Here is a 25,271-nt window from a genome sequence, read left to right on the forward strand (position 1 = left end):
TTAGAAGGGTATAAAAGAAGCCTCCATGGCTTTAGTTCCTAAACTCATGTTTGGAAATACACTGTATCTGTCCTAGGAAATCTCTTCTTAGGAGACAAACTTCTTGCATGTTCAATGAGGTAAGTGCACAGGCAATCTCTGCATTTCACTCAGCATTTTGCAAGGAATTATAACCGCTACAGTACCACCAGCAGTAAAAGCTACACGTACCAGCACTGTGTGTCTGTGTTTTGCCGTTTGCTCTTCAAACTGCTGTGGTGTTTAAACTCTGCAAACCGAGATTCAGAGCGTGAGTCATTTTTTCAGGCAGCCTGTAAATAGCCATTTTGGCACCACCGTTAAAGAGACTGAGGTCAAAGGACAGAACAGACTGTCCAGTGCTGTAAAATGCAACTTTACTGCTTTGTTTAATAGATTACTTACTAAAATTATGTACCTGACAGCTTCTAAGTACAGGAATAACAAAGTTGAGTGTCTAAGTAAACAGCCTCTCTGTATGAGCTTGCTGTAAGGTTCAGCAAATCTGTGTGCATAGGCTGAAACATAGAGGGCAACTTCTGTAAGAAATAATACTCCTGGCAGAACTTGTCTAGGTAAGTCCCATATTTAGCTTTCTGTTCGTAGACCTACCGTCTATCAGCCTGCATTAGAAAGCCTCTCCCAGGCACTAGCCAAATACTCTCTCAGTCACTGGAGTATAATCTTAGTAAAAAGGAATTGTTCAATAAACATTTTTCCTTCCCTTGCAAAGTGGATTTTTTTATATTTGTATCATGTGCCAGATGCTAGTTGCAAATACTTCTGTCACAGCAGCAAAATGCTTATTTTCTGTTATTAAGCCCTCTTACTCTGAATGTTTTGATCCTCACAATGGAAGTTATGGCTGCTCTTTGGCTTGAGTTTCAGAAACCTGTCTGAATGCTTTTGGAACTAGAAGTCCAGTTTTTGACTCAGGTTTGTTTGTTTTTTTTTTTGGGGGGGGTGTGACATGACTATTGTGCCATTGTGGTCTGTATCTGTTTCCTTTTTCATAAGAGTTTGCAGGAGTTAGAAGGGTCGTCACTGGCAGAGTTGTTTCAATGTGTTAGAGGTCTGTGTTAGCAGATTGCAAGATAGAACTAGAGCCAGGAATATTAGGGCAGTCAGTTGTGGATAAATTGCACTTTAATTTCAGCTAGTGTTCCTCTAATCACTGTTCTTCAGATATTATAAAACAAAAAAGGTTATACAAGCAACAACATGCTTTGAGGAACTCAGCTGTTCTTGTTTTTTTAGGTGAAAGTACTTGATGTTTCAGCATTAAGTGCTGATCTAGAGCCAAGATATGATTCTCATTTTACTGGTTTTGCTCTTTAAATAATTCTGCCCTCGCATGCTGTAATGTTTATGTAACTTCAAACATGCATGAGTATACTTGTTACACCTAGTTTGCAATGCAAAAATGTCAGAGATATTTAAGTGCATTATTAAAGTTTACATTAAAAAGGTCTTTTCATACTGTCATTCATACAAGATTTACCTATATATCATATATTAATAGAGATTGCCAGGAGAAGTTAACTTTTGAACTGTGTAACAGTACCATTAACTAAATATGGTAAATGAAGGGGAGGGCTTCTGGAGAGGGAGGAGTGCTGGGTTAGCAACTCCCCGCCTCGCAACAGGAGTCAAAAACTCTTAGAGAAATGTTAATTCACTTTCATTCACATCTGACCTAAACAGGCTTAAAGAATTCGCTATTAAAAAAAAAGGTGTGGTTTTGGGTTGTTTTTCTTTCTTTTGAGACAAAAGTTTTACTTTATTTTCTGTTTTGCTTTCAGCACTTCTTAGAGCTGCTGAAAAGCATGACTTCCTCTTCTGTTGTTTGTAAACCTCCGGTAAGACGGGTTGCTATCTTCGGGGGAACTCATGGCAATGAGTTATCAGGGGTATTTCTGGTCAAGCACTGGCAAGAGAATGGAGCTGAGATTCAAAGAACAGGAATGGAAGTGAAACCATTTCTTACCAACCCAAGAGCTGTGAAGAAGTGTATTAGATACATTGACTGTGATCTGAACCGTGTTTTTGACTCTGATAATCTTGGGTAAGAATAGTTGTCCTTTCTGTTGTTTTACTTTTCTGTTCTTTAAAACTGTAAGGAGCTTCCTTTCCAGATTAAAATGTTAACACAAGTTCCACTACTATTTTAACTGTGCAGTCACATAACTGAAATTACTGACCTTTAACCCAAAAAGAACAAATTGTGTGAGTGTTAACAGATTAATTTTAAACTTCTTGCTCGTAGAATGAGTCTAAACCCACATATAGTCTCAAATAAAGCATTTTAAATTAGTGCTGGATTAGTTGTATTTGTGTAAACTTAAGTATTGCTGTTCTGAGTTGCAAAGTCATTATTTCTCACATCTTCTTGTTCAATTCAGCTTTGGAGCTCATTTTCCTGCAAATATAATTGTATTCAGAAAACAGATAAAAGCAATTTAGACATCTGAGTATCTGAAAAAAAGGCATACAAATTGGGGAAGTGTATTTACTTTCAGTTATATACAGTGAAAGATAGCTAAAAACTTGCAGTCAACCAAGTTAGAAATTATATATTCTATGTCAAAATGATAGCCAAAAAGTCGCAATATTTTAACTGACTCATTATTTTAGAAGAAATTAAATCTATAATTATGTAAGATAGTAATTGATTTTACATTTATAATGGGATTTTATGTTTCTCAGCTTTTGAGACATCTATTCCATAGGTGTACTTTGCTATATAAAAATCCTTATGCTTGGTATAGTTACATGCTAAACAGGTAATCACCTTTCAGAAAGGTCTTACTGGTAAAGGTGAATATTACTGAAAGAAACATATATCACTTACTTTGTAAGCACGGTTATTCTTACTCTGCATGTCTTTTCATCTAGCTTTTCATCTTAGAGTTTTGTTGTTACTATATAGAAGATAAACAGACTTTTTAACATAAAGAGTTAACATGTAAGAGTTGAGGTCATTCTTTTAACTGCTTACTTAGGACAAACATATTTATATAAAAAATGAGCTTGTTTGTTTTCAGCTGCTTTGAACATAGAACACTTGAAAAAACAGCAGATTAAGACATCTGCAGGTTGTCCTCATTGAATCATATGAAGTTGCCCAGTCCTATTACAACACTATTAACTGTTTGGAATACCTTCACCTGATCCTTTTAAGTGTAGACTCTTCAAGATTGCAAATGGTTTTACAAAATAAGAAAAAGGAGAGTGAAATCCTGATACTACTGATAGCAATGGTGGAAGTCCTATTGAGTTTGATAAGAAGTATTAATTTAACAGTCTTTTATGAAGAAACCTTGAATTTCAAAGACAGAACTAAAGAATATAAAGGTAGATTATGTGATATATAGAATCATAAAAATACAAAAAGGAGCTCAAGTGGCTTATGTAAAAAAATTGTATCGTACATCAGTTTCCTCTAAAGCCCTTATACAGACAAGAAGCAGATCCCAGAGCTTTCCTTAGGCAAAGGCCATGTTTTTGAAGTGTAGTGCAGACATAATCAGCTGAGATGACACTTATTAAAACTAGAGGAATAGATTTGAAGTAGCAAAATCGTCTATGACTTTTGAGGGTCAGGAGGGCTCAAAACAATACACTGTAAAAGTCTGATCAGAATATGAGAAGACAAGAAATGAAATTACAAAAGACCTTGTGAGTGATGTCCAGGCAAAAGGGCAGGGACTGTTACCAGAATACCATCTGCAGTAGGAGCTGCATCCAGTCATGGAAGTGATTTAAGTTGTTGATAAGTTTTGAATTATTTTGATGCATAGGGGGAAATTTTTAAATGTAAATAAGTGAGAAGAATATAGGCTCCAGCTAAAATCAGATTAAAAAATCTTTTTATCCTTCTGCACAAGGTACGGAAAAGTAAGACCTGTTTAAAAATCATACTTGCTTTTTTCAAGCACAAAGTTTTAACAGTTTGCTAACAAAATCGGTGATTTCAACTCCAGTCAGTTAATGGAATTAAAGAAAGGGTATGCATATGCTGTTGACTGTAAAGCCATGGAATGAGTTTACTAATTTCTTTGTACTGATATTAACAGCAGGCCAGTGGTGGAAGATATTCCATATGAAGTGAGAAGGGCTCAGGAAATCAATCATATATTTGGTCCCAAAGGTAGTGATGATGCGTATGACCTTATTTTTGACCTTCACAACACCACTTCTAACATGGGTGGTACCCTTATTCTTGAAAACTCCAGGGATGACTTTACAATTCAAATGTTGCATTATATCAAGGTAAAATTAATTTAAATGAACTATAAAAATAGATTATTAGTTGTAATGTTGTATTACTATATATTATTTCGTAGTTTCTTTAAATATACTACTTTTTATTCTGCAAAACTTTAAAATATTTAATCACTCATAGGCTGATCTTTTAATCAGAGATAATTAATATTTTGATTATAATGTCAGGTAATAAAGATTTGAACTCATAATCTTCATGTATTAAAATGAGTGATAGTAAGACTGATAGGAAAAGAGGTAACACCTATGAAAATGAATGTAATTTAATCTGTTTTCACACTGGAACTTGGATAAATTTTGGTCACACATGCTAAATAGCTAAACATTAATTTTATGAAATAAAGACATGTAAAAAGTAATGGAAGTAAGTAATGACAAATGTTCCTTTCATCAGTAGTTATAGTAATAGCAATATGTCTTTAGAAGCTGTTTGATTCTGTGGTTCCTGAAGCTGATAAGTATTGATAGAGGGAGGTTTGCGAAGTGCTGCCGTAAGTGTAATCTGATTGACCTCAGCAGTGACTTATGAGATCAAGGTTAGGCTTTTTTTTCTTTTCCTTAGAAACAAGTTATTTTCACATTTGATTTTTTTTTTCTTATTATATGTATCCCATTTAAATGTTTATAAAATATTTGAAGATATAGAAAGCTTATGACTAAAATTATATGAAGAGCAATGGCAGGCAGTGATCAGGAAAGAGGCCTGAAATAAGTTTCTATATCAAAAAAAGGTTGCAATAAGGCTTAATTCACAATCCACGTCCCTGTAAGATAATCTAGGTCTAACACAAAAATACTTGAAATCTGTTTTGCAGTATTCTGATTCTAAGTTCTGGAACACTGATGGGTAGTTTCCTTCCTGTTAGCAAGTTAAGACTAGAACTGTATTCAGTTATATTAGGAGACAGCAAAATTCAGTGGAGCATGGCTGGCAGGAGTTAATGGAAAGGAGAGAAACAAATACAGCTTTGTACATTTTCTAAAGATGTCCTACTTCTTTGAGGGCCATGAAATAAAGGCAACGTATTGAAGACATTGTGTAAATCACTTCTGCATCAGTAATCTTTTGTGGCACAACATTTTAAAATATTTGCATAACAAAGACATTTTTAAACAATCTCCACAGAACGCTTTGGCTCCAGAACACTGTCCTGTTTTGCTGATTGAACATCCTAGCTTGAAATACGCAACAACTCGATCTGTAGCAAAACATCCTGTTGGTAAATATGAAAAATAAAGACTATTTTAACCAACTATGAAGTATTTTAAAATATGCCGGCTTCCAGATGTGTTAATTTCACTACACAGAGTGCTCTGATCACCAGTAGGTGTTTGTTTGACAATATATTTACTGAGTCAAATGTCTCTGATTATCTCTTCTCTTGAAGAGTTCTGATCTATACTTGGCTTACAAAATACAGAAGCCAGATGGAAATGCTTAAACTCAGTTAACTCACTGTTTGCTGAAAATACTCATGATATATGAGGATAAGGAAGAAGCTTCAGAAAATAAATGTTTACGTCCTCTAAATAAGCCTTGGCTGAAACTCTGTCAGTTGAGAAGGGGAAAAGACAAGATATGATAAAGGAAGGGGGAGATGATGTTCTGCATGGAAATGGTTAACTTTTTCATTTATGGAATCATAACCATAGAAAGAAAATCATTAGCTTGCTTTTCATGTTAAACAACGAGTTCTCTAAAATGCAGCATGGAAAGCTAGGATTAGGAAAAGGATAAGAGAAACAAATATATGTAGTGACCCTTTCTCTGACCCTAGTACGACACTCCAAAATGTACATATGGTTCTTTAAACTGATCCTGTCTGTGAGCCAAATTTTCTGCTTGCCTGAAAAATCTTGTAACTGTATTTTACAGTTCCTCTTAAATATAAGCCATAGACCCAATCAGACATCTGTTTATGCTGTGTAATCTAAGCATGTGATGTATTATGGCTATATTAATAATCTCCTTCATCTGCAAACAGGTGTGGAGGTGGGTCCCCAGCCACAAGGTGTTGTTAGAGCTGATATTTTGGACAAAATGAGGAAGATTGTAAAACATGGCCTTGATTTTGTGCATCTTTTTAATGAAGGTAGAGTAAGTAACAAGAAAATACAGCCTCTGTATTGTATCAGTGCACTATTGCAAATTTGAAAAATAGGGTAGGCTACAATATTTTAAACAGGGAAAAGGGGGAAAGGACTGTACTCAAGGCCATCTGTGTGGCCTCAGAAAGTCAGAATTCCTGTATAGCTTCTCTGGGTAGCTTTAAGGCTATTTCCTTTTTCTAAAGAATCAGTAAGTTTACTTGATCTTAATCTTACAGATGATTTGAGAATCTGAAATACCAGCTATTTGTACAGTATGGTCATGGAGAACATAGAGAAATTAATACTAAGAAAGAGGGGTTTAATTTACACACCTTCTGTGCAATGTTATCTAAAATTAAAGTCAATTCTGTAAGATTCTGTTCTATCTCTGTACCACCTAAAAATACTGACAAAAATAGGTGTTTAAAATTCTTTGAGAGTCCATTTTGTCAGTGGGCTTTTTTTGGAAGTAGAAGGAAATGAATCTAATTGTGTGTGTTAGAATCTCCATTATTGCGCTGGAATGGTAAAGATAGATACCACTGATACCATCCTGTGTTGTACAGCCCTACCAAACACAGGACTTTCATTGATTCATCTAGAAATATATCTTTTTAAAGATAAAGTGACAAGTCACATTTCAGTAGCAAATTTAGACCTGGCTTCATATGCTACAATACATGACTGGACCATCTTTCTGCAACTTGACTTTGAGGGGACAAAAAGTCTGGAGCTGGACATTTTTATGATAAGAGCTAATTGCTGGTGTAAACTCTGACAAGATACAACCTAATGATTTGAGCCATTCTAAAGAGAATAAATAATATTTTGTTCTTTTTAACAGGCAGTTATTCATTTTTGACATTAAATTACATTTATTCTTTCTAGGAAAGGAATTTCCACCATGTACAATCGAGGTTTTTAAAATAATGGAGAAAGTAGATTATCCCAGGAATAAGAATGATGAAGTTATTGCTATTATTCACCCTAAACTTCAGGTAAATTCTAAAATAGTTTCTGTTTGTGATGTTTTATAAATATTCCTGTGTTGCTTCTGCTACACTGTAGTATATTTTAATAGTAAATATTTAAAGTGACAATATTGACAATGGGTTTATTGAAAAAACTTTAGACCTTCCCTATAGTAAGTTCTATCACTAAGGTCATACCCTGGGAATCACTGAGACTAAAGTCACTTTTGAATCTAAAACTGAAAAGAAAAAGGCAGTAGGATAGCTTAAATTCTGAAATATAAATTAATTTTTAATTCTAAAATGAGAGTCTGTTTGATACCAACTGTGAGCATCTGCAGTTTCCTTTTAATTCACCTTTACCACTGAATTCTATACAAACCTGAAAAAGGGACAGACACCTGAAATTACGTATTGAAGATTAAGAGGAATTCTTTTAAATGCTTTTGCCATAAACTGCAGAGAATACAATTAATGAGCATAAACTCAGAAATCGCATGAAATACATGAAAATTTGAAGATAAATATATCCTATTTATTTTCTTTCTCTAAGGATCAAGACTGGCAGCCACTGAACAATGGTGATCCTCTATTTTTGACTCTTGATGGAGAAGTAATTGCATATAAAGAGAACTGTACAGTCTATCCAACATTTATCAATGAAGCTGCTTATTACGAAAAGAAACAAGCTTTTGTAAAAACAGTAAAAATTAAACTCACTGCAAAACACATCAGATCCCCAGCCTTAGACCACAGCACTTCTTAAAAGCTCATCGTGGATTTTCCCTGCAAAAAGTGGATTTCCTCTCTGAAATCCAGTGTTGATTAGTAGTCACTGGTGGAATAACAAATGCAGAATCTAATTTTTAATCATAATTTAATTAACATTGCTGAGCACTGCAAAGATGAAACATACTGTCATAATGCTAATTATGACTACTGGTCACTTGTTCTAATAGATCACTATAGATGCAAAGAATAAATATTTTTATGATGTTTATTAGTTCACACACTACCACATACTGGTTAGTGACTATAAAACTCGCATCCAGCATCATATAGAAAGATGCTGATCCACAGAACTGTGTTATATAAAAAATATTTACAACATTTCTGCATTATTACCTGAAGCCTCCAATAACCCAAGTTTTTAAAATGGGGTGATCCTTGAAATGAATTCCTTATGTAAACATACAAAATATGAGACAAAGGAAAAGCCAGGGAGAGAGAAATGGAGTAAGGGGATGTATATCAAAATTCTTTTCTATTATCTGCATGTGGGACTAACACCTGCCGTACTGAAGTTGAAGCCTTAGGGTTTGTTTTTTCTTTTTATACTTACAAAGATAAAAATAAGCTAAAAACATATGATTTCTGAAAAGCATATATTTAGATGACATTTAAAGCCTTTTAATTTTTAAGTGTTATAAGATTAATTCAAGCTGTTTCTGATTTAACATTAAAGACAAAAAGTTTTTAATTTAGGAGGCATCTACCAGCTACAGACATTCTGGAACAATATTTAAATTCAGGAAAAAGATGTGCTTATCCTATGAAACTTTCCAAGAAAATTTCTACTGCAATGGAGAAAAGATGTTTTACAGATTTGTAACTTTACAGCTGAATCCACCTACTGCTGATAACGTTTGCCAAATCAGGTTTTAACCAACTGTTGTAACCCCAAAGTTTTCAGTGAAGGTGGCAAGGTTAGGTGATTACACAGGTTTTAATGAAGAGCAATGCACACATTATACTTGAGTATTTCAGAATGGAAATTGGGAAGAATTCCATATGGGGAGACTTCTCAGAGTTTTGAGACTGATTTGGTCTAGAGTTATAGAGAGAAAGCCTGTCACAGTAGCTGAAAAAGAGAGGAAAATGGGGATTTAATTACTTTCCTAAAGTTGTTTTTAACATAACTGAGGCTAGAGAAAACATCAGGAACTTTGCATAATGATACAGTAATTGCCTATATACTGAAAGATTCATTGTCTAGATGACCCCCAAATTGTATCTTCCTTACTACTAAATTTAAAGCATTTTTTCCTTGCTTTCTGTAAGTCCTATGGCAATGAAACAGAAACACGGGACAATGGTTTTTGAATTACAAGTTTAATTTAAATAAACATTGTATAAAAAGTACATAATTATCTGCTTTAGTCATTATTCACAGGGTTTTTGATAACAGCCTGGAGATAGACTGTGTGTATGACATGGCAGGGCTCTGTGGCCAGAAAAAGGGGTTTTCCTCAGCAGAGGACTTTTAGAAATACCCCCCCCTTTCTTCCTCAGTTTTATAATAACTTTTTGTACCTGGTCATTGGCACAGCACAGTGACTTCTTTTGTGTCTTCCCTGTTTTATGGCTACACCTTTGGTGTGAATTCAGCACAGTGCAGAGATACATCAACTTGATTCCAGTGACAATTCCAACCATAGCAACGGGGAGCACAGCACAGGCTAATTTATTCTAGTTCCTGAGTATATGTGAAGAGGTATTTTTTTTTGGTACAAAAACTGGCACTCAAAAGAATTCAAATGGAGCTGCACAGTCATAAGGGAATTGATACTCTTTGTTGGCAGTTCCAATGCAACATTAACCAGCAAAAATGAAAGATTCCAAAACCGCAGGAATTTTTCTTCTCATATTCACATACCCTACTGAGAAGGCCAGACAATGCTCAGATATTATATTGGTCTATTGATGTCCTTCCTCTCAAATTCCTATGCCCTATAAAAATGTAATTGAATTGAAGATTTCAATCTGGTCTCATCCATCCAGGCCATACGTGGTAGGAAACACAGGATGTGGCATCTTTGGATGACCAGTTCTGTAGCAAGAACCACGTTCACCATCCCTGCAAAGAGCTTTGCACTATCCTTTCCACTGGAGAGTTCCCTCATGCTCTCTTCTGTGTTAAGAAAGTCTTTTGGGTCATTTTGCGCACAGGCTTAGCTGTAAGAATCCAATGCAATTCTTATTATCATCTAAATGTCAACATAATTCACCTGAGTCTTACCTAAACAGCACCTTTAAAACAGGCACCAAAAGAGTAGATATTATGAAAGCCCATGACACTGAAGACACAATGTATTAATTGAAATTTAAAAGTACATTGAACAAATTCTTTATATATACATACATAAATTAGAAAAGTAAAAACTAAACTAGGTCATGACAGGTAATGAAATAAAAACTCTTACAGAAATGCATTAGAGTCCTCTGGATAAAAAAATAACCAAACCCCAAAACTTCAGAAGTCTGCAATTGCATTTAACTTATTTTGCTCATTTTGGGAAGAAATACTGACTTCTGTATTGAGCCACTTCAGGAAAATAAGAAATTAATTTGCTTTTAAGCAAGAAGAACTTCCAGTATGATAACTTATTTTATGCAGCAAGATGCAAAACCATGGAAAAGCCAAATAGGAAAAGTAAAGAGCTTGTGACTGAACAAACTCAGAAATGTTCACCATCATGAATTCCATTTCTGCCCCACTATTTTATGGGAAGGCATATGTACATGGTCATAAAAAGCAGTGAACACCACGTTATACCCTAGGAATTATACACAGGAAAACAGACCAGGCAAAGCTAATGACACCTGAAGAGGCCTTTCTCCAGCTTGTGGAATCAAGCCTCCAATAACACTGACAGTCAATACAAAAGCTTCAAATGTCTCCAGAACATCGTTATTCCAGAATAACATACTTCATTTAGTAGAGTTCAGAATTGAAATGCCTTTGTTTGCTCCACAACAAGAACTTAGATTTTTTTCTTTTAGTGTACAAGATGTTTCTCATGAGCTAGAGATTCCAAAATACAGCAGATCGGGATCATGATGATCTTAATTTTCCACAAAAGGAAGAAATATCTCACATTTGACCTTTTTTATCCAAGTAAACATCTTGAGCCAAGTTTGAGTAGTGTCACGCAAACTTGGACAGCAGTGTTTCCAAGAGGCTCAAAAATGAACCAGTGAAATACTATATTTGAGTTTAGCTTAGCTGCCCTGATTAAATGCATTAGGGTCATCAGACCATGTCTCTAAAAGTCTGTGTTCCAGCTGGTTACAGCTGTCCAAAATATCAACAAAGCTTTCAACATTCACTACTGATGCTTTTAACCTTCCAAATGACCACATATCAAACACAGCACAACTAAACAGACGTTTCAGGCAAATCATCCATTTCTTCAAATGTATTCAGGGTGGTTTTGCTATTAGTTCTTGAATTATCTTGACTTTTGCTTGGATCTGCAAAAAAATGCATTGTAAACAAACCAGGATATGGTAGAAACTGTATCTGCAAGATCAAAGTTTTGCACATCTATTTTTTTTGTTAAAAAACATGCATTTATTTAAAAGCAAGTCATCAGTTTACTACCATATCTTCTACAGAAGGCTTTCTGTCTGCCCTTTTCATTACTACTGAGCTCATGCTACTAAGCAATATAAATGCTAATTGACTCAAGAGTCTTCAGAACTAGTCTCCCAGATCCTGATGCCTGCTGCCAGAAGGACATCTGACACCTTGAAGTTAGGTCATTTCTCTATTACACTTCCAACACTGTCAGCAGATGGGTATCTTGAATTTCCTGGTCAACACTCACTATTTGTCATTCAATATGTATGACAAAACATAAACATGAATGCTCTAGGGTTAAACCAGCAGACTATAGGATTGTTAAGTAGAAATCCTGCCAAATTTTGCAGTGCTATGTGTAACTATTTAAAGGAATAAATATACTTTACGACAACCTTTTCAAAATAATATTTCCTCTCTCTTAAAAAGTTGTCTGAGCTTATCCCATTCAAATGCCATAACAGAATGTAAAATTTAGATCAAGCACAACTGTTTGGAGAAAAAGAAAGAAAGAGTGAAACCACCATGTTTTGGCACCAACATGTAAATAAGGAGTTTGTAAATAACCCTTTCTTCAAATATTTACCAATAATTTAACACTCATACCATGTTAGCTGTGAGTTTTCCTAGCAATAAAGTGTGTTTGAATATCTAGATTCTGAGAGCTTCTATTTTAAAAGGTATAAAACTATACCAAAGCACTTCTAAGGAAAAGAAAACGAAAACCAAGAAACAAAAAAAACAACCAAAAACCAACCACACAATTTCACAAATACGGTGTTATAAAATTCTGCAATACCTGTTGGCCCTGGATCTTCATTAATAAATGAAACATGTGTTTTCCACTCGGTCCATTTCACTTCATTTATCCTGTTTATATTGTATATAAGTTGTGTTATTAGCATGCATTATCATCCAGCTACAGAGATGCACTTCCCCTCTATTTCTTTATTCCTTCTTGGGATCGTTGTTCTTGACCATCAACACTGGCTTTGCTAGTACTAAAAGGCTGAATGACTTTTGCAGTGCTATGTACTATATAAAGATGAGAATACTACTATGACTGCTTTGTAATTTCACACATTATAAGCACAGTCTGGAAACTTACCTTAAATATTTAATATTTTTCATAAACCAGCATAGTAATACATTCTTTAATATGGTAATCATCAGTTAGCAATCAATTTAAATATAGTCACTTTGAAGTGAACATCCAAAGGAGATGACAGCGACATTTACTGCAAGCAGACTTGATACTTGTACATTAAAAAGATAGGAGGTTGAAAATCTGTTTTCTTAACCAAAAATTGTCTACATAAAAAACCCCCACAACCCAGAACACTTTCCCTTTGTTAAACCATCAGTCACAAATGAAAAAAGGAACGACAAATTGGATTTTTTGTACGCTTGGGGTAATAGGTAGAGATGCAGAAGTATTTTAAAGAGGATTTTGAGAAGAAATAACCTTGAAGAAACATACAAAGCAGAACTGATAGCACAGTATTCTAGCTTTGCTTTACCTTAAACACACCCTGGTGTCATTTTCAGCCACTTTACACCGTTCTCCCAGTTGAAATTTTTTCCTCAAACGTTTTGGTAAGAATTTTTCAAATTCCAAAATAGTTCTGGCTCTCTATTAACAATAAATATTAATGAGTATGGTTAACCATATTCAGAATTGACTGACTTCATAGCATAGATAGTTTTCAGACTCCATGTTTCATTATACCATTTCATTCCACCATCCAATACCGATTCCAACACCAAATAGTATGGAATGCCACTTGCTGTTTGCAATGTGCAAACAGGCAGTCCATAGTTAGGTCTACTGCAGAAGGCATACTCAGAGAAGAATCAAGAAATCTCACCCTAAACTTGGTGTTTAGGGTTTAATGCCAACACACCCTCATGCAACACCCTGCCACAGGAATATATACAACCTGTAGTGGATGCCACCCACCACAAAGCAACTCCAGTCCTCATTATGACTGTTACTGATGACAGCCTGGGACTCAGAGATGTCTAACCTTGATAAGAGACCAGGCTGGGATAAGATATGAGGAATTGGAATGAAATCATGCATTGCTCAGACTCAAAGGCCGCAAGAGCAGAGCATGCTGAGTTACAGATCTCTGGGCAGATAATGGAACACACCTTCCTAGTGATGTATCAAGGGGAATGAAAGTCATAAAGGTATGTGAGTGCATGAGGTTGAAAATCTGAGCCATAAGATTAACTTCAGAATTAACAACTGTCTTGAAGATACTATGATACCCTGATTATTTCCATTATTTGTACACATTTGCAGATGGGATTATCAGTGTTAATACTTCACCCATTCTGAGTTACGATAGGTATAGCTCAAAAGATTTTAGCCCATAAATCCATACTTTCCTAAGCAAACTAATTCACAAACCTGAAGTTTCCAGATGTGCTCACTCTCTTTAGAAATATCTTCCACTGTTTCTCCCATTAATGCAATCAGCATGTTCAAAAGAAGAACAAAAGTCAACACAACATAAGTTATAAGGAGCAGAAGAAATAGTACAGGATACTTTGAATTTTGCTGGATCTCCAGATCACCCAGTCCTAGGGTGAGCTTAAAAAGATCCATCAGAACAGGTCCCAGACTGCTGTTGGAATGGCATTCATTGCCATCTTGGCAAGTTTCAATCAATGCAGCAAGAGCTGAGAAGAAAGCAGGAAAAGATTTTAATCACAATAATGTTTTATGTATACATGGCATTTTAGCCTAAAGAATTCAAAATGCACTGCATAATAAAAAGCTGGAGCTGCCCAGCAACATACACAGCAGCAGCTAGAAGATGGATTACCAGGAAGCAGAAAGAGCCCACATCCAAATGAAATTGCAGGCAAATGAGAAAGAGCCAAATTACTTATCTGTTCATATAGTTTCTAGATAGTTTAAATCTCTAAAGTTGGCTTTTTAATATCCAGAAGAAACCCCAACATGAGCTCTCATCATGACAATAGGGTTCTTATTCATAATAATGCTAAAATTTTTACTCACACAGAGCATCAGTGCTTTTCTCCAGTAATATTTACCTACTCCAAATCCCAGCAAAAAAACGATATAGACAACTAAAAATTTGATCACATCATGCAGGATGACCTAAAAAATAAATTAAATATTGATTAGAAATGAAAACTGAGTACTAGTTTTACGCTTATTAATTCTGCAGGGATACAGGTGTCCTACACAATAAGGCATCAGATTGCTTTCAACTAAGCAAAGCAGTTGTAGCCACAGTGAGAAACCCAGAAAAGATTTAGGTCTGATTCTTTTCATCTCATGACTGAGCCAGGTGTGTTGTCCATGGGTGACTAACTCTGTACAATTGGCATTACAGCATATGATGCTATTAAATAGAACTACATTAGCTGAAAAAAACCCACGTTACATATGTATTTAATTAATTAATTAATTTTAAGATATAAACTAGTTTCTGCCATTGAAGTTATAGAGGATATTCTGCTGAAATAATGTGTATAAACTGAAAATAAGACTTTTCAATCTGAACTAAAAAAATACATCTAAATTGCCAAATAGGCTGCATTGGGATTGCATCATACCAAGTAAGGATCATAACAAGATAGGTAGAAGAAAACAAACTTGCCTTTTGAATCATAACACTGTAAATACCCATGGACTGGAAACCTCTGGTGAAATAAAGCATATTAGCCCATCCCAAGGCCATTGCCAAAACAAGACACACGAGGTGTTCTTTGTAGGAAAACAAGTACAAAAAGACAGAGAAGATCACAAGCAAAGCTTGTATAAAACTGTTAAAAAACAAACACATGTATTTAAAAGGGAAATTACTAGCACAAAACCAACAACATAATGGAAAAATATGAAAACAAGACTTTTCTCCTTATGCTTAATTTCTAATTTCATCCTGCATTCTATTCTCCCCTATCAACATTACCATTATATTTTAACAACACAGTAAGGTGAGTACAGGTAGTATATTAACAGGATTACATTATTAAAGATTACTTTTAAGTGAACTATTCTCCCAAAAATAGCTGGTCAGTGCAGATTTTGCTGACAAGGACATTAAGAATTCTTAATAGTATTTTTGAAGCCATTTAATTCAAGCTTTAGATTAACAAATTGTTAGAATCGTTACAGATTTTCTGTGAACAAGGAAGACGCTTGTAGGTGTGATGTGCTGTGACAGGATGTAGCCCAGACTTTCAGCAGCACAAGATTGGTATTAGTGTAGTTGGAGGAAGAGGAAGAAAGGTAGAGTTAAGCCACGTCTTTTTATTGATCTTACAATCACATACTAGAAATGAGACGGAATCATCTGTGCTTTATCTAGGCCCAGCTGATGGGATACTCCCATCAGTCAGATGAACCAGATTTATGCTATTTTCCCTTCCTGAAGGAGTCAAAAGGAGTGTGAAATGATATCTGGTTTATTAACCAGGTTTCTTAAACACATTTCTGTATATACAGCTGTAAACAGATACAGGAGAAGCTAAAAGTACTATTCTTTGGGAAAAAATCCAGTCCGTACACATCAGCCCCCAGTACTGTTACTGAGACATGCAACTGTTAGTGTGTACTTCAGAAAAGCTGCTGGTAAGATTGCATATATCTCTCTAAAAACTTATAATCTAGAGAAAAAGTGAGCATCTGCTACTTTCTCTGCAACCAAGAGATAGATAAGCATTTTATAGATAGTATAAAATACGTGCATGACAGACTTACAACGCAAAGTGGAACCACGCATCAGAGAGAATTGACTGTAGGTCTGAAGGCCTAAGCAGAAAGATGGCTACACTCTATATAGACAGATATATAAAATACAGAAGCAGCAGTAAGAGAAAGCAGGCCTCAAAATTGAGTTTTCAAAATAATTTAAGTTAGTGTTCTAAAAAAATTAGTCTACTGATAAAGACATTAAATCTTCCCAAATTAAAAATCTTTTATGGGTCTGGATCTTCAAAGTTTACATTTCTGTCATCTCTGGCATAATTTAGCTGGTAGTTACTATGTATACTACATATACTACATATACTACAGTATATGTCAAAAATTGTATTCTGTTTTTTTTTTTCCCCATTACAAGTTCTAATTCACCAGTGTCCTTAAAGCCAGTAATTTGACAACATCAATGCTATACAAATATCAGATCTCTGTTTTGAGAGTTTGAAAGGAAACCCCCCTCATATTTGTTTCACAGAGCAACAGAGCTATTCAAATATATAACCAAGGTCGTTCTGTGCAAGCAATGTGCTGTGTCAGAGACTTAAATTACATACAAGGATATTCCAAGCGTATCGCCAGTATCATCAGCAGCATAGAATATTCATAAACCTAGGGAAGTCCTTTACCTATTTTGCTATGAGTCTTACCTCTTTTACGGCTAAAAATATTGCTCCTAACATAACCATCACCTGTCCCGATAACTGCAGCCACCCCACACCACGTGTTAAAGCTAGTGGATAAGGTGGAGCCTGCAAGAGAAATCCAAAATGAATGACTGAGTTCTGAACCTGAAACATAAAAGGCAAAGTAACAGGAAGCCTCATATATGTAGCTCTCTGGATACACAATTATCTTCCCTTTCAGTGAGAATTTTCTCCATAGTGGATTTACAGAATCAGCCCCCTAACATGTGTTAGCTGAAATAGCAGAAGTTTCTTTCTTAAAAGAAAAAGAAAATACCCTTTCCACCCTTTTAGAAACTTAGCTACCTGTCTTTGTATTATGTATTTGTATTTCAGGTCACTTTCACAACATGAAAATGCGATTATCTCCTCTGTTCTGATCTTCTTCCTCCCTGGTATGACAGAACCTGATCTCACTACAGCCAGATATTTGGATATCTGCTTTTAGTTTATTTAGCATTTTAAATATAATTCAGGAAATACCACTGTATTTTAAAATCAGTAAAATTTGGTGAGATTAAGTAGCTGTCGATACAAGCTACTCACTTCATTTTCATTAGGCCTGTGGTAGGAAACCAACGTTAAAGTTACGTTGTATAGGAAATAAAACCAGCATGACATAAAGAACATGTGCCGTGCAAACTTCTTCCATTTCATTCGCAGGAGTGAATTCAGAGGCTCCAAAGTCAGCATTTCATGACGGTTCTGTAGGGGAAAAAAAACAACCAACCAGTTAAGATTTAAACTTGATGTCTGTAAGGAAACTGAGATCATTTCAGTCATGTATTTTGTGTATTTCAATCCGTATCTGTCCTTGCAGATCTAGAAACACATCTATGTGCAAAGGTATATGTCAGACTCTATCCTGACAAGACACAGTGGGACAACTTCAACTCATGCTGGGATAACCTGCCCCACTCTGGAAAATGATTGACTTAAAACTGTAATGTGAACTTCTGGTCTTGCTTCTTATGGAAGCTTTGGGCAGTATTTGAACTTAGCAATTGTAAAATTCTGGCTTTGAAAACCTAACATTCCTATATGCCTAAAATACATACCTGCTGGGTAAAGTTTATAACTGACCAGCTGGACCATATTTATGTTCCTATGCAAGGCAAATTATTACTTCAGATGTAGAAACTCCCCAAACACCTAGCCCATGTGTTTCAGGATCTGAAAGCATATCTGCTTACAGCTGACAATCTACATCTTTCTCCCAATATAAAAACAGAGAAACAATAATTACTGTTTAAGTAATTCAGTCAAATGTACAGGCTAAGACATCTGAAATGAGTACACTGTTAGAAAATAGAAAGACAGTTTAGAAATAGGTAACTTACACCAATATTTGTATTATAGACTATAATTTCCAATACTGAATTGTCTGCAGTGGTATCTAGTTCTGTCAGATCATAAAGAGAAGATTGAACAGGACCATAAGCCCAGTCTGTGAATTTTCTTGACAGGCTCCTGTTAGGCTTATCTCTTATCTCTCTGCTCAGGATGTATTTCAGAATCTGAAACATTAACAGAATCATTTGTAAGCAGATGTGTTCTTCACAGGAAAGGAGAAAGCACACACACATACTTGCCAAAACTCCCACCTTTCAACAAGCACATTTTCTAGAGCAGAGCAATTCAATGTATTTCTAATTCTGTTATTCAGCAAGTGGTGTTACAGATAACAGACCTCTAGGAAATTAATACAGTATTTTTAATGCCTCCAGATTTTCTGTCAGAAAATCGTTTTCACATCTTCCTATAGGGTGAAAGCACAGTTTTCCATGTGTTCACATTTATATCTTCCTTTAACTTAATTACTTTCTAAATCATCCCATTGTCAATTCATTACCACAATACAGTTGATCTACAAGAGCCTAATTCTACAGCAGCCTAACAGCAGTTCTAGTGAGTTTTCTGAAATTACTCAAAATTATTCAAAGACTATATAAGTGTAGTGCTGTAAAATAAGTCCAGAATTTGAGTTTCTGGACAACAGGAGGATTTTAAAGACTCTTTATACAGCACATGCATTTTGTACAGAGAGGGGTTGTTAGAGGGAAACCTCGAATGGTAGAAGCAACATTGCAGTAGAAGGATTTGCTTGTATTTTGAACAAAATTAGCTCTCCAAATATTACAGATACATCATACAGAATAACCAGCATGGAAAACTACATGTAAGAGCACTAGTGTCTGAGTATAGTAGGCCTTGACTCTTTTCTCATACTTTATTTCTCTTAGATGCAACTGAAATACTACCCACCTCTAATTTCCCAGTTTTTGCAGCTAGTTGTAGTGGTGTCAAACCCTCCTTATTCCTTGTAGTTTCCAGATTTCTGGCTTTACTTTTCAACAAAATCATATCATACATTCTGATTACAAAGTCATTCTGGGTTTTAAAGTCCTCTGCCACAGTAACTAATGCATGGAGGATATTGTTTCCTCTGGAATCCTGAGAAGTAATATTAGTCCTCGTATTGTCCATTAGCAGTTGAATTATGTCTGGTTGATTGGTACATGCAGCTAATGCCAATGCAGTTTCACCTACAAAATTATAAAATGCAAGATGTGTTCATATTTTATTTCAGGCATTCAAATCATATTATAAAAGAGTGACAGTGTTAAGCATCTTAATATATGCAAGTACATTTACATATTGATTGTATTGAATTTAGCTCATGTTTTAGAAAAGCTTAAATTGCATGGAACATTATTTGGATATAATCTTCAGAATCAAAGGTGTTACATTTTATTTGCCATTCAGCAGTTGCAATTTTTTGGTAAGTGCTTTACAAATATTTCTACGTGTTTATAATACACCACACTCTGGCAAGTTTACAAAAGGTGCTATGTCATCTTTATACCTTGGGATGCAAGTTCTAGATTTAGCTACAGTAATGATTCACACTTGCCTGTGTTCCACACTGTCTTAATTGTTTGGGTATTCTTTCCTAACTTTTCCAGAGGTATCTCTTTTCCACTTACCAAAATAAAAGCCTTCATGTTTATGTTTGGGATTAAAGAAAATACCCTGGGCGTGAGCATTGACATCAGCTCCTTTTTCTATTAGGCTCTGAGTTATTTCATATTGTCTTCTTTCAATAGCAATATTTAGGGCTGTCTGGCCTGAAACAACAAACACGGGTATTTAGCATTGAACCTCTTAAGCACATTATCAAACATTAATGATGTTTCACAATGGGTATCACCAGTGATAATGAATAAAAGTTGTTTTAGGAGTTTAAACCATCATTAGAATGCTTGAAGAAAACATTACTTTATGGATGGTATATTTAACCATAGACCTGAAACTGGTACCAGATGGCAATACCTTTATATGCCTCTTCTGTGTATGCTGCATTGATAAATCTCTCCAAAATACCATTTTCTTCTGCAAAGGATAGTAGCATATTCACTATCTCATTTGTGTTTTGGTTGATGTTCAGCAGAGCTTTCATCAGACAAGTTTTGCCAGTATCTGAAGCTGTGAATTTTTTCATCAGATAATCTACAAGAGTGAATTTTGAGATTATTTAAAGTGGATGGAAAATAATTCTAATCTTACGTTTATTAGGGGTGAGACCTGAGAGATGTATGAACATAAATTATTTGACAAACAATTACTCCATCCTACTCATTTTGTATTCAAACTATGTATACTTGGTGAGATGATGCAGTATAAGATGTGATACTAATTAATAAGGTAACCAATGCACTTGGATTTTCTTTTAGACATCCCACTGCTATGCTAACTCCAGACAAATCCAGAACTCTTTAAGTTCTTTGCCCATTCAGCCATGCTGACACATTGCAAGCCCTGTCTATACTGCAGTTTGGATAGAGACACCAGCTTTGAGTCTCATGCTGCAAAAGACTAGCTGTGGTATGGCTGTGGGCATACAGTGCAGATAGATCATCCATCTATCATAAGGAGGAGATAAATACTTCCCAGTGTTGCCTCAGAGGCAGCAAATGGGTGTCTGATTGAATATCTTAAGCTTTCATTTTGAAATAGGAAATGTGACGTATGTATGTTTCAGACTCCACACATTCCAGAAAAGCTAACAACCCTCTCGAGATAACTCCACAGCTCACCTGGCACAGTCATGTTCATACAGGCGTTTGATCGCTCCTTCAGCTCGGTGAGCAGACACTGCAATTCTTCGATATTGCCCTCAGATACAGCCCGAAATATGTACTTTTTCAACTTCTTCCGGGCACTGGTCTGCTCAGGTCCTTGTGATATGTTAGCACTGAATCATAAGAAATAATAATCGAATTGATAATTCAATTTACTGTGCTATATTCTCATTTCTACATAAGAAGTAAAAAGAAATACAATTACTTGCCCCAGACTACATATACTTGCCCTGCTTCCATATATAGATCTTGGCATGGATCTCTCAGGATGTTTCTGCAGATTGCTTATTTGCAGATAAGTGGCTATTAAGAGGAGGTTTATAATAAAGATATACATTTATCAAGTACTTTGTTTTGCATCTTTTCCCAGTTTATCCATGCTTCTAACACAAAGGCTAAGAAATACTCTGCTTCTCTGATCCATCCACTCCACTGACCCACTGGCTGATGCTGCACTCCAGCTACACCCATCCCACTCACAGCAGAAGATAGTTTTTAACTTCACATCTTCTTAAACAACTTTTTAAACAACATTATTCTGGAATAAGAATGATTTAGTATTTTTCCCCAGTCAGAAATACTCCCAGCTCATGCTTAACTCTATTTGGTGCTTAGGTCCTTTGTTGTCATCTAGAAAACAGACGTTATGTATGAAGAATCCTCATACTATATATGAGATTTGAGAAAAGCTGAAGTTAGAGTTCTTCATTTCAAAATTTAATTATTGAAGAATCAGAAATGTATGCACACATATGACCTTACTTATAAAGCATGACAGGAAAAATAGGTAATATCTGCTTTATCATAGGCTTAATCCTCTGAAAATGTACTAAGAAATACTTCATGTCTCTACTCACCAACAGCTGTCTACATTAGGGCTATATTCAGTCGCATCATCCTGAAGAGACTGTGGAGAATCCATATCTTCCCCATTTCCAGATGCACTATAGAAAACAGAAAAACAAGTGCCAAGATAGGAAGGTACTGGAAGACCTGTTTTTTTGGCAAATTGCATGAAGAATCAGTCAATACTAGAAAGCAGAATCTACAGTAAACCTGAAATCAGTCTAATTTGTGCTTCATAATTTCATCTCCCCTGTGAATATTAAAGTGAGTGGTAAGAATGAAGAGGCCCACAGGATTTTATTATATTACATGAAAGCAGCCTGGTTTGTGAGGGTTTTTGTTTTTTTTTTTGGCGTTCTTTTTTTTTAAATGATCGTTGCTTTTTATGCATCATCCTAAATGCTGGAAGCTTTCTTTCCTTTTCACATGCTTAATTTGTCACCTGCCACAAACCAAGTGCTAAATCAGTAACAGTGCATGGATTGCAAGCACACAATGAAAGTGATTTACCTAAAGATTTACTACGCAGTACACCGTAGGCAACTCAAGAGCATTTTGCAGCTGACATGAATGGAAGCTTCAGCTAAAAGAAATCAAGGACTGGGCCCTAAATACATATTCAGTTAATAAATTTAACAGATTTCAGTGGTATTTGTATTTTTGTAATTGCTGTACATAATTTCCAGACATCCCTAAAAGCAGATCTGACTTAAAAATTAATTTATTTTCTTTATTTGTATTTTTGTATATTCTAGAAGGTTTAGATTTGATGAACTACGTCAGGTTAATAACACAGGGAGCCTGAACTACTAGCTATTGATAAGAGAGATGTAAGTATATTAACACAAGGACTCCGCATTTCTCTGCAGATACTCCCTTCCCTTTGAAATAAAGCTGGTAGCTCAGTCCATTCTTATTCAGTTTATCACTTCTCTGCAGAGAACCATGAAGAATCTGGTGACAAAGTGTATGTGTGCCTTGTGCAGGTCTGTGTGTCTGAATGAGAGGAAGAAATCTGGGTACCTCTCCTCTGAAATCAAAATAAGACTGTCAGCTAATCCCAAAAAGCTGACCAGACATCCATCAGACACACAAACATTTGGCCATTCTGGGCTTACGCTATATTTGATGCATATTCCCCTTATTCATAGCTATTGGTTGTTAGTACCCCACACATTTTAAAAAATTAAGTGCATTCTTCCCAGACATAATTTTTCTCCATTCACCATGAATGGCTGCCTTTAAATGTCTCAAACTCAGCATTTTCATGTTGTTTGATTGTCAATGAGCAATAGGGAGAGGATGTCAGCACGCAGCAGGGAATAGGGTTTGCTAAAATAAGGTGTGGTCTTCATGCAGTAGAAAATACATGAATGGGTGCATGGAGTTCAACCTTACATACCATAAATAAGGTTAAGATATAAAAAAGAAAAAAGACCAACAATTTTAAATTTATTCAAATTTGAGGACTGATTTATTCAGTGTAAACGACAGCAGCAGATAAAGATAAATCACTTAGTAACAAAGGACCTCCAATGGAGTTCTATCTTTGAAGTGACCAAAAGCTGAAAAAAGCCATGTGAAATTTTAGCTCTGAAGTCTAAGGAGAAATAAAGAATAGCTGCTGAAAAGAAAGTAGATATAACTGCAGTATGACTACTGCATATGCATCTATAACTTACCATGGACGAATATTTGAATCCATTGGTTTTGAAAACACAGGGGGAGATGTATTATTTGGTGTCGCATTGCTTTCAAAACCATCAATCTCCAGAAAAAAGTGTGAACTGTAGAACAGAGTGCATTTAAGAAAATATTAGTAAAGAAAGCAAGCTCAGTTTGTTATTTTCTGGCATTATACCTAACAAGACACTGGAATAGAAGCTTACCTATTTTCCATCAGAGGAATCCCAACCTCCCACGCTATGCCCAGCACTTTCATGCTGGCAGATAGGCAAAAGATTCCAAGATATTTTTAGAACACATGGCAACCTGGTCCTTACATGCCTAAGCAGTTACCCCAGCAGCCTTAGAACAGCCTTGCATCCAACTTCTGTGAAAACCAGGTATTTCTTGAACAGCCATACAGACACACACAGAGATGGTTTTTAATCTACTGCATTCTAGTTCCTGTTTCTCCAGCTGGGAGCCATCAGGATGGAGCATTTCAAACCCATCAGCAGTGATAATCATTAAGTCAGAAAGTTTGAAAGGTCACATGTTAAATGACATCAGGCATTTCCACCATCCAGGACTGAATGTGTAATCCTGCCACTCAGTGCATGACATTTAACTATTTATAGGAAAAATAAAGTAAATTTTAAACAACAGAGAAAAGGGAACACATGAAGAATAGGAAGATTTCACCCTTTAAAAGCCTAAAGAGTTGAGAGGCAAAATCAATGGCTTGGTATTACCAGATCTCATTAAAACATGGCTAAATTCACCAAAAACAGGAGTTCCAGTGGTGAATGCAGCAACTCCCACATGGCCTATGTTTCCAGTTCCCCTACTATTTATGGTTCAGTCCATAGGGGATTTCTTTTTGTTTTTACCTGCGTCTTTCCCAAAGAATCCCATTGAATTCAAGTACATATACTGATGCTAAAATGTAATATATTATTAGGACACTACTGCACAACCTGTTGAGGTCATACTATTTCAAGTAGATACAGTGGCCCTAGTTCATCACATTTTTCAACTATTTGGTGATCCAAGTGTTAATTCACTGTGTGTAGTTGTTTAAACTTAACGACTTTTTAACATTTGAGATGTGCCTGTGAATGTATTCTTAGCAGAAAGCAAGTAAAATGCCACTTTTGGTTAGCAAGACTGTGTCCCTGATATTACCTAGGCAAGGGGTGCTCTTCAGAGCACAGGAAAAACCTAGCCAGAAGCAGGACCATTGCCGTTCTTTGTGCCAAACCACTCTTGTTTCACTGGGCTTTGGATTTGGCAGAGACACTTAAGGAGGAGTGAAAAAAAAATGGTGTCATCCTGCTTTTTTTGCATTCCCTCACCATGAAGTGCAAGAGCTGTCCTAATAGCCAAACATCTGTTGGAGGCTGCAGTGAACCTCCATAAAGCCAGAATTGCCAAGCTCTAGGTTTTGCTGGAGCATTTCACCAGCCC

At 35.7% G+C, this 25,271-nt stretch overlaps 2 protein-coding genes across 6 annotated transcripts in view; one reads left to right on the forward strand and one right to left on the reverse strand.

The window, feature by feature from the left end:
* Positions 1-9,511, forward strand: ASPA (aspartoacylase). 3 transcript variants are annotated; one of them, XM_062623497.1, is made up of 7 exons: positions 1-119; positions 1,821-2,083; positions 4,095-4,290; positions 5,429-5,522; positions 6,288-6,395; positions 7,282-7,391; positions 7,918-9,511. In XM_062623497.1, the coding sequence occupies exons 1-7, from the start codon at positions 108-110 to the stop codon at positions 8,128-8,130; spliced, it is 996 nt and encodes a 331-aa protein (XP_062479481.1). In that variant the 5' UTR covers positions 1-107; the 3' UTR covers positions 8,131-9,511. The 3 variants fall into 3 exon arrangements, with proteins under 3 accessions (XP_062479481.1, XP_062479482.1, XP_062479484.1); XM_062623498.1 differs by lacking the exon at positions 1-119 and adding an exon at positions 473-593; XM_062623500.1 differs by lacking the exon at positions 1-119 and adding an exon at positions 1,608-1,753 and having other exon boundaries at positions 1,883-2,083.
* TRPV3 (transient receptor potential cation channel subfamily V member 3) overlaps positions 9,461-25,271 on the reverse strand; it is a 27,444-nt gene continuing 11,633 nt past the window's right edge. Inside the window, exons 4-19 of one of the 3 annotated variants that reach the window (XM_062623496.1) lie at positions 23,822-23,926; positions 22,151-22,237; positions 21,249-21,406; positions 20,485-20,661; positions 20,139-20,279; positions 19,417-19,697; positions 18,492-18,668; positions 17,698-17,856; positions 17,116-17,217; positions 16,469-16,542; positions 15,366-15,531; positions 14,794-14,860; positions 14,144-14,415; positions 13,248-13,360; positions 12,527-12,597; positions 9,461-11,618 (exon numbers count right to left, since the gene is read on the reverse strand). In XM_062623496.1, the coding sequence (XP_062479480.1) occupies positions 11,524-11,618; positions 12,527-12,597; positions 13,248-13,360; positions 14,144-14,415; positions 14,794-14,860; positions 15,366-15,531; positions 16,469-16,542; positions 17,116-17,217; positions 17,698-17,856; positions 18,492-18,668; positions 19,417-19,697; positions 20,139-20,279; positions 20,485-20,661; positions 21,249-21,406; positions 22,151-22,237; positions 23,822-23,926 (2,245 nt within the window). In that variant the 3' untranslated portion in view covers positions 9,461-11,523. Of the gene's footprint in view, positions 11,619-12,526; positions 12,598-13,247; positions 13,361-14,143; positions 15,532-16,468; positions 16,543-17,115; positions 17,218-17,697; positions 17,857-18,491; positions 18,669-19,416; positions 19,698-20,138; positions 20,280-20,484; positions 20,662-21,248; positions 21,407-22,150; positions 22,238-23,821; positions 23,927-25,271 lie in introns of those variants that run through there. The other 2 variants (XR_009965769.1, XM_062623495.1) reach the window with 2 other exon arrangements.

Source organism: Pezoporus occidentalis, unplaced genomic scaffold, assembly GCF_034315485.1.
Source record: "Pezoporus occidentalis ecotype Australia unplaced genomic scaffold, CSIRO_AGI_Poc_V1 ctg253, whole genome shotgun sequence".
NCBI lineage: Eukaryota > Metazoa > Chordata > Aves > Psittaciformes > Psittacidae > Pezoporus > Pezoporus occidentalis.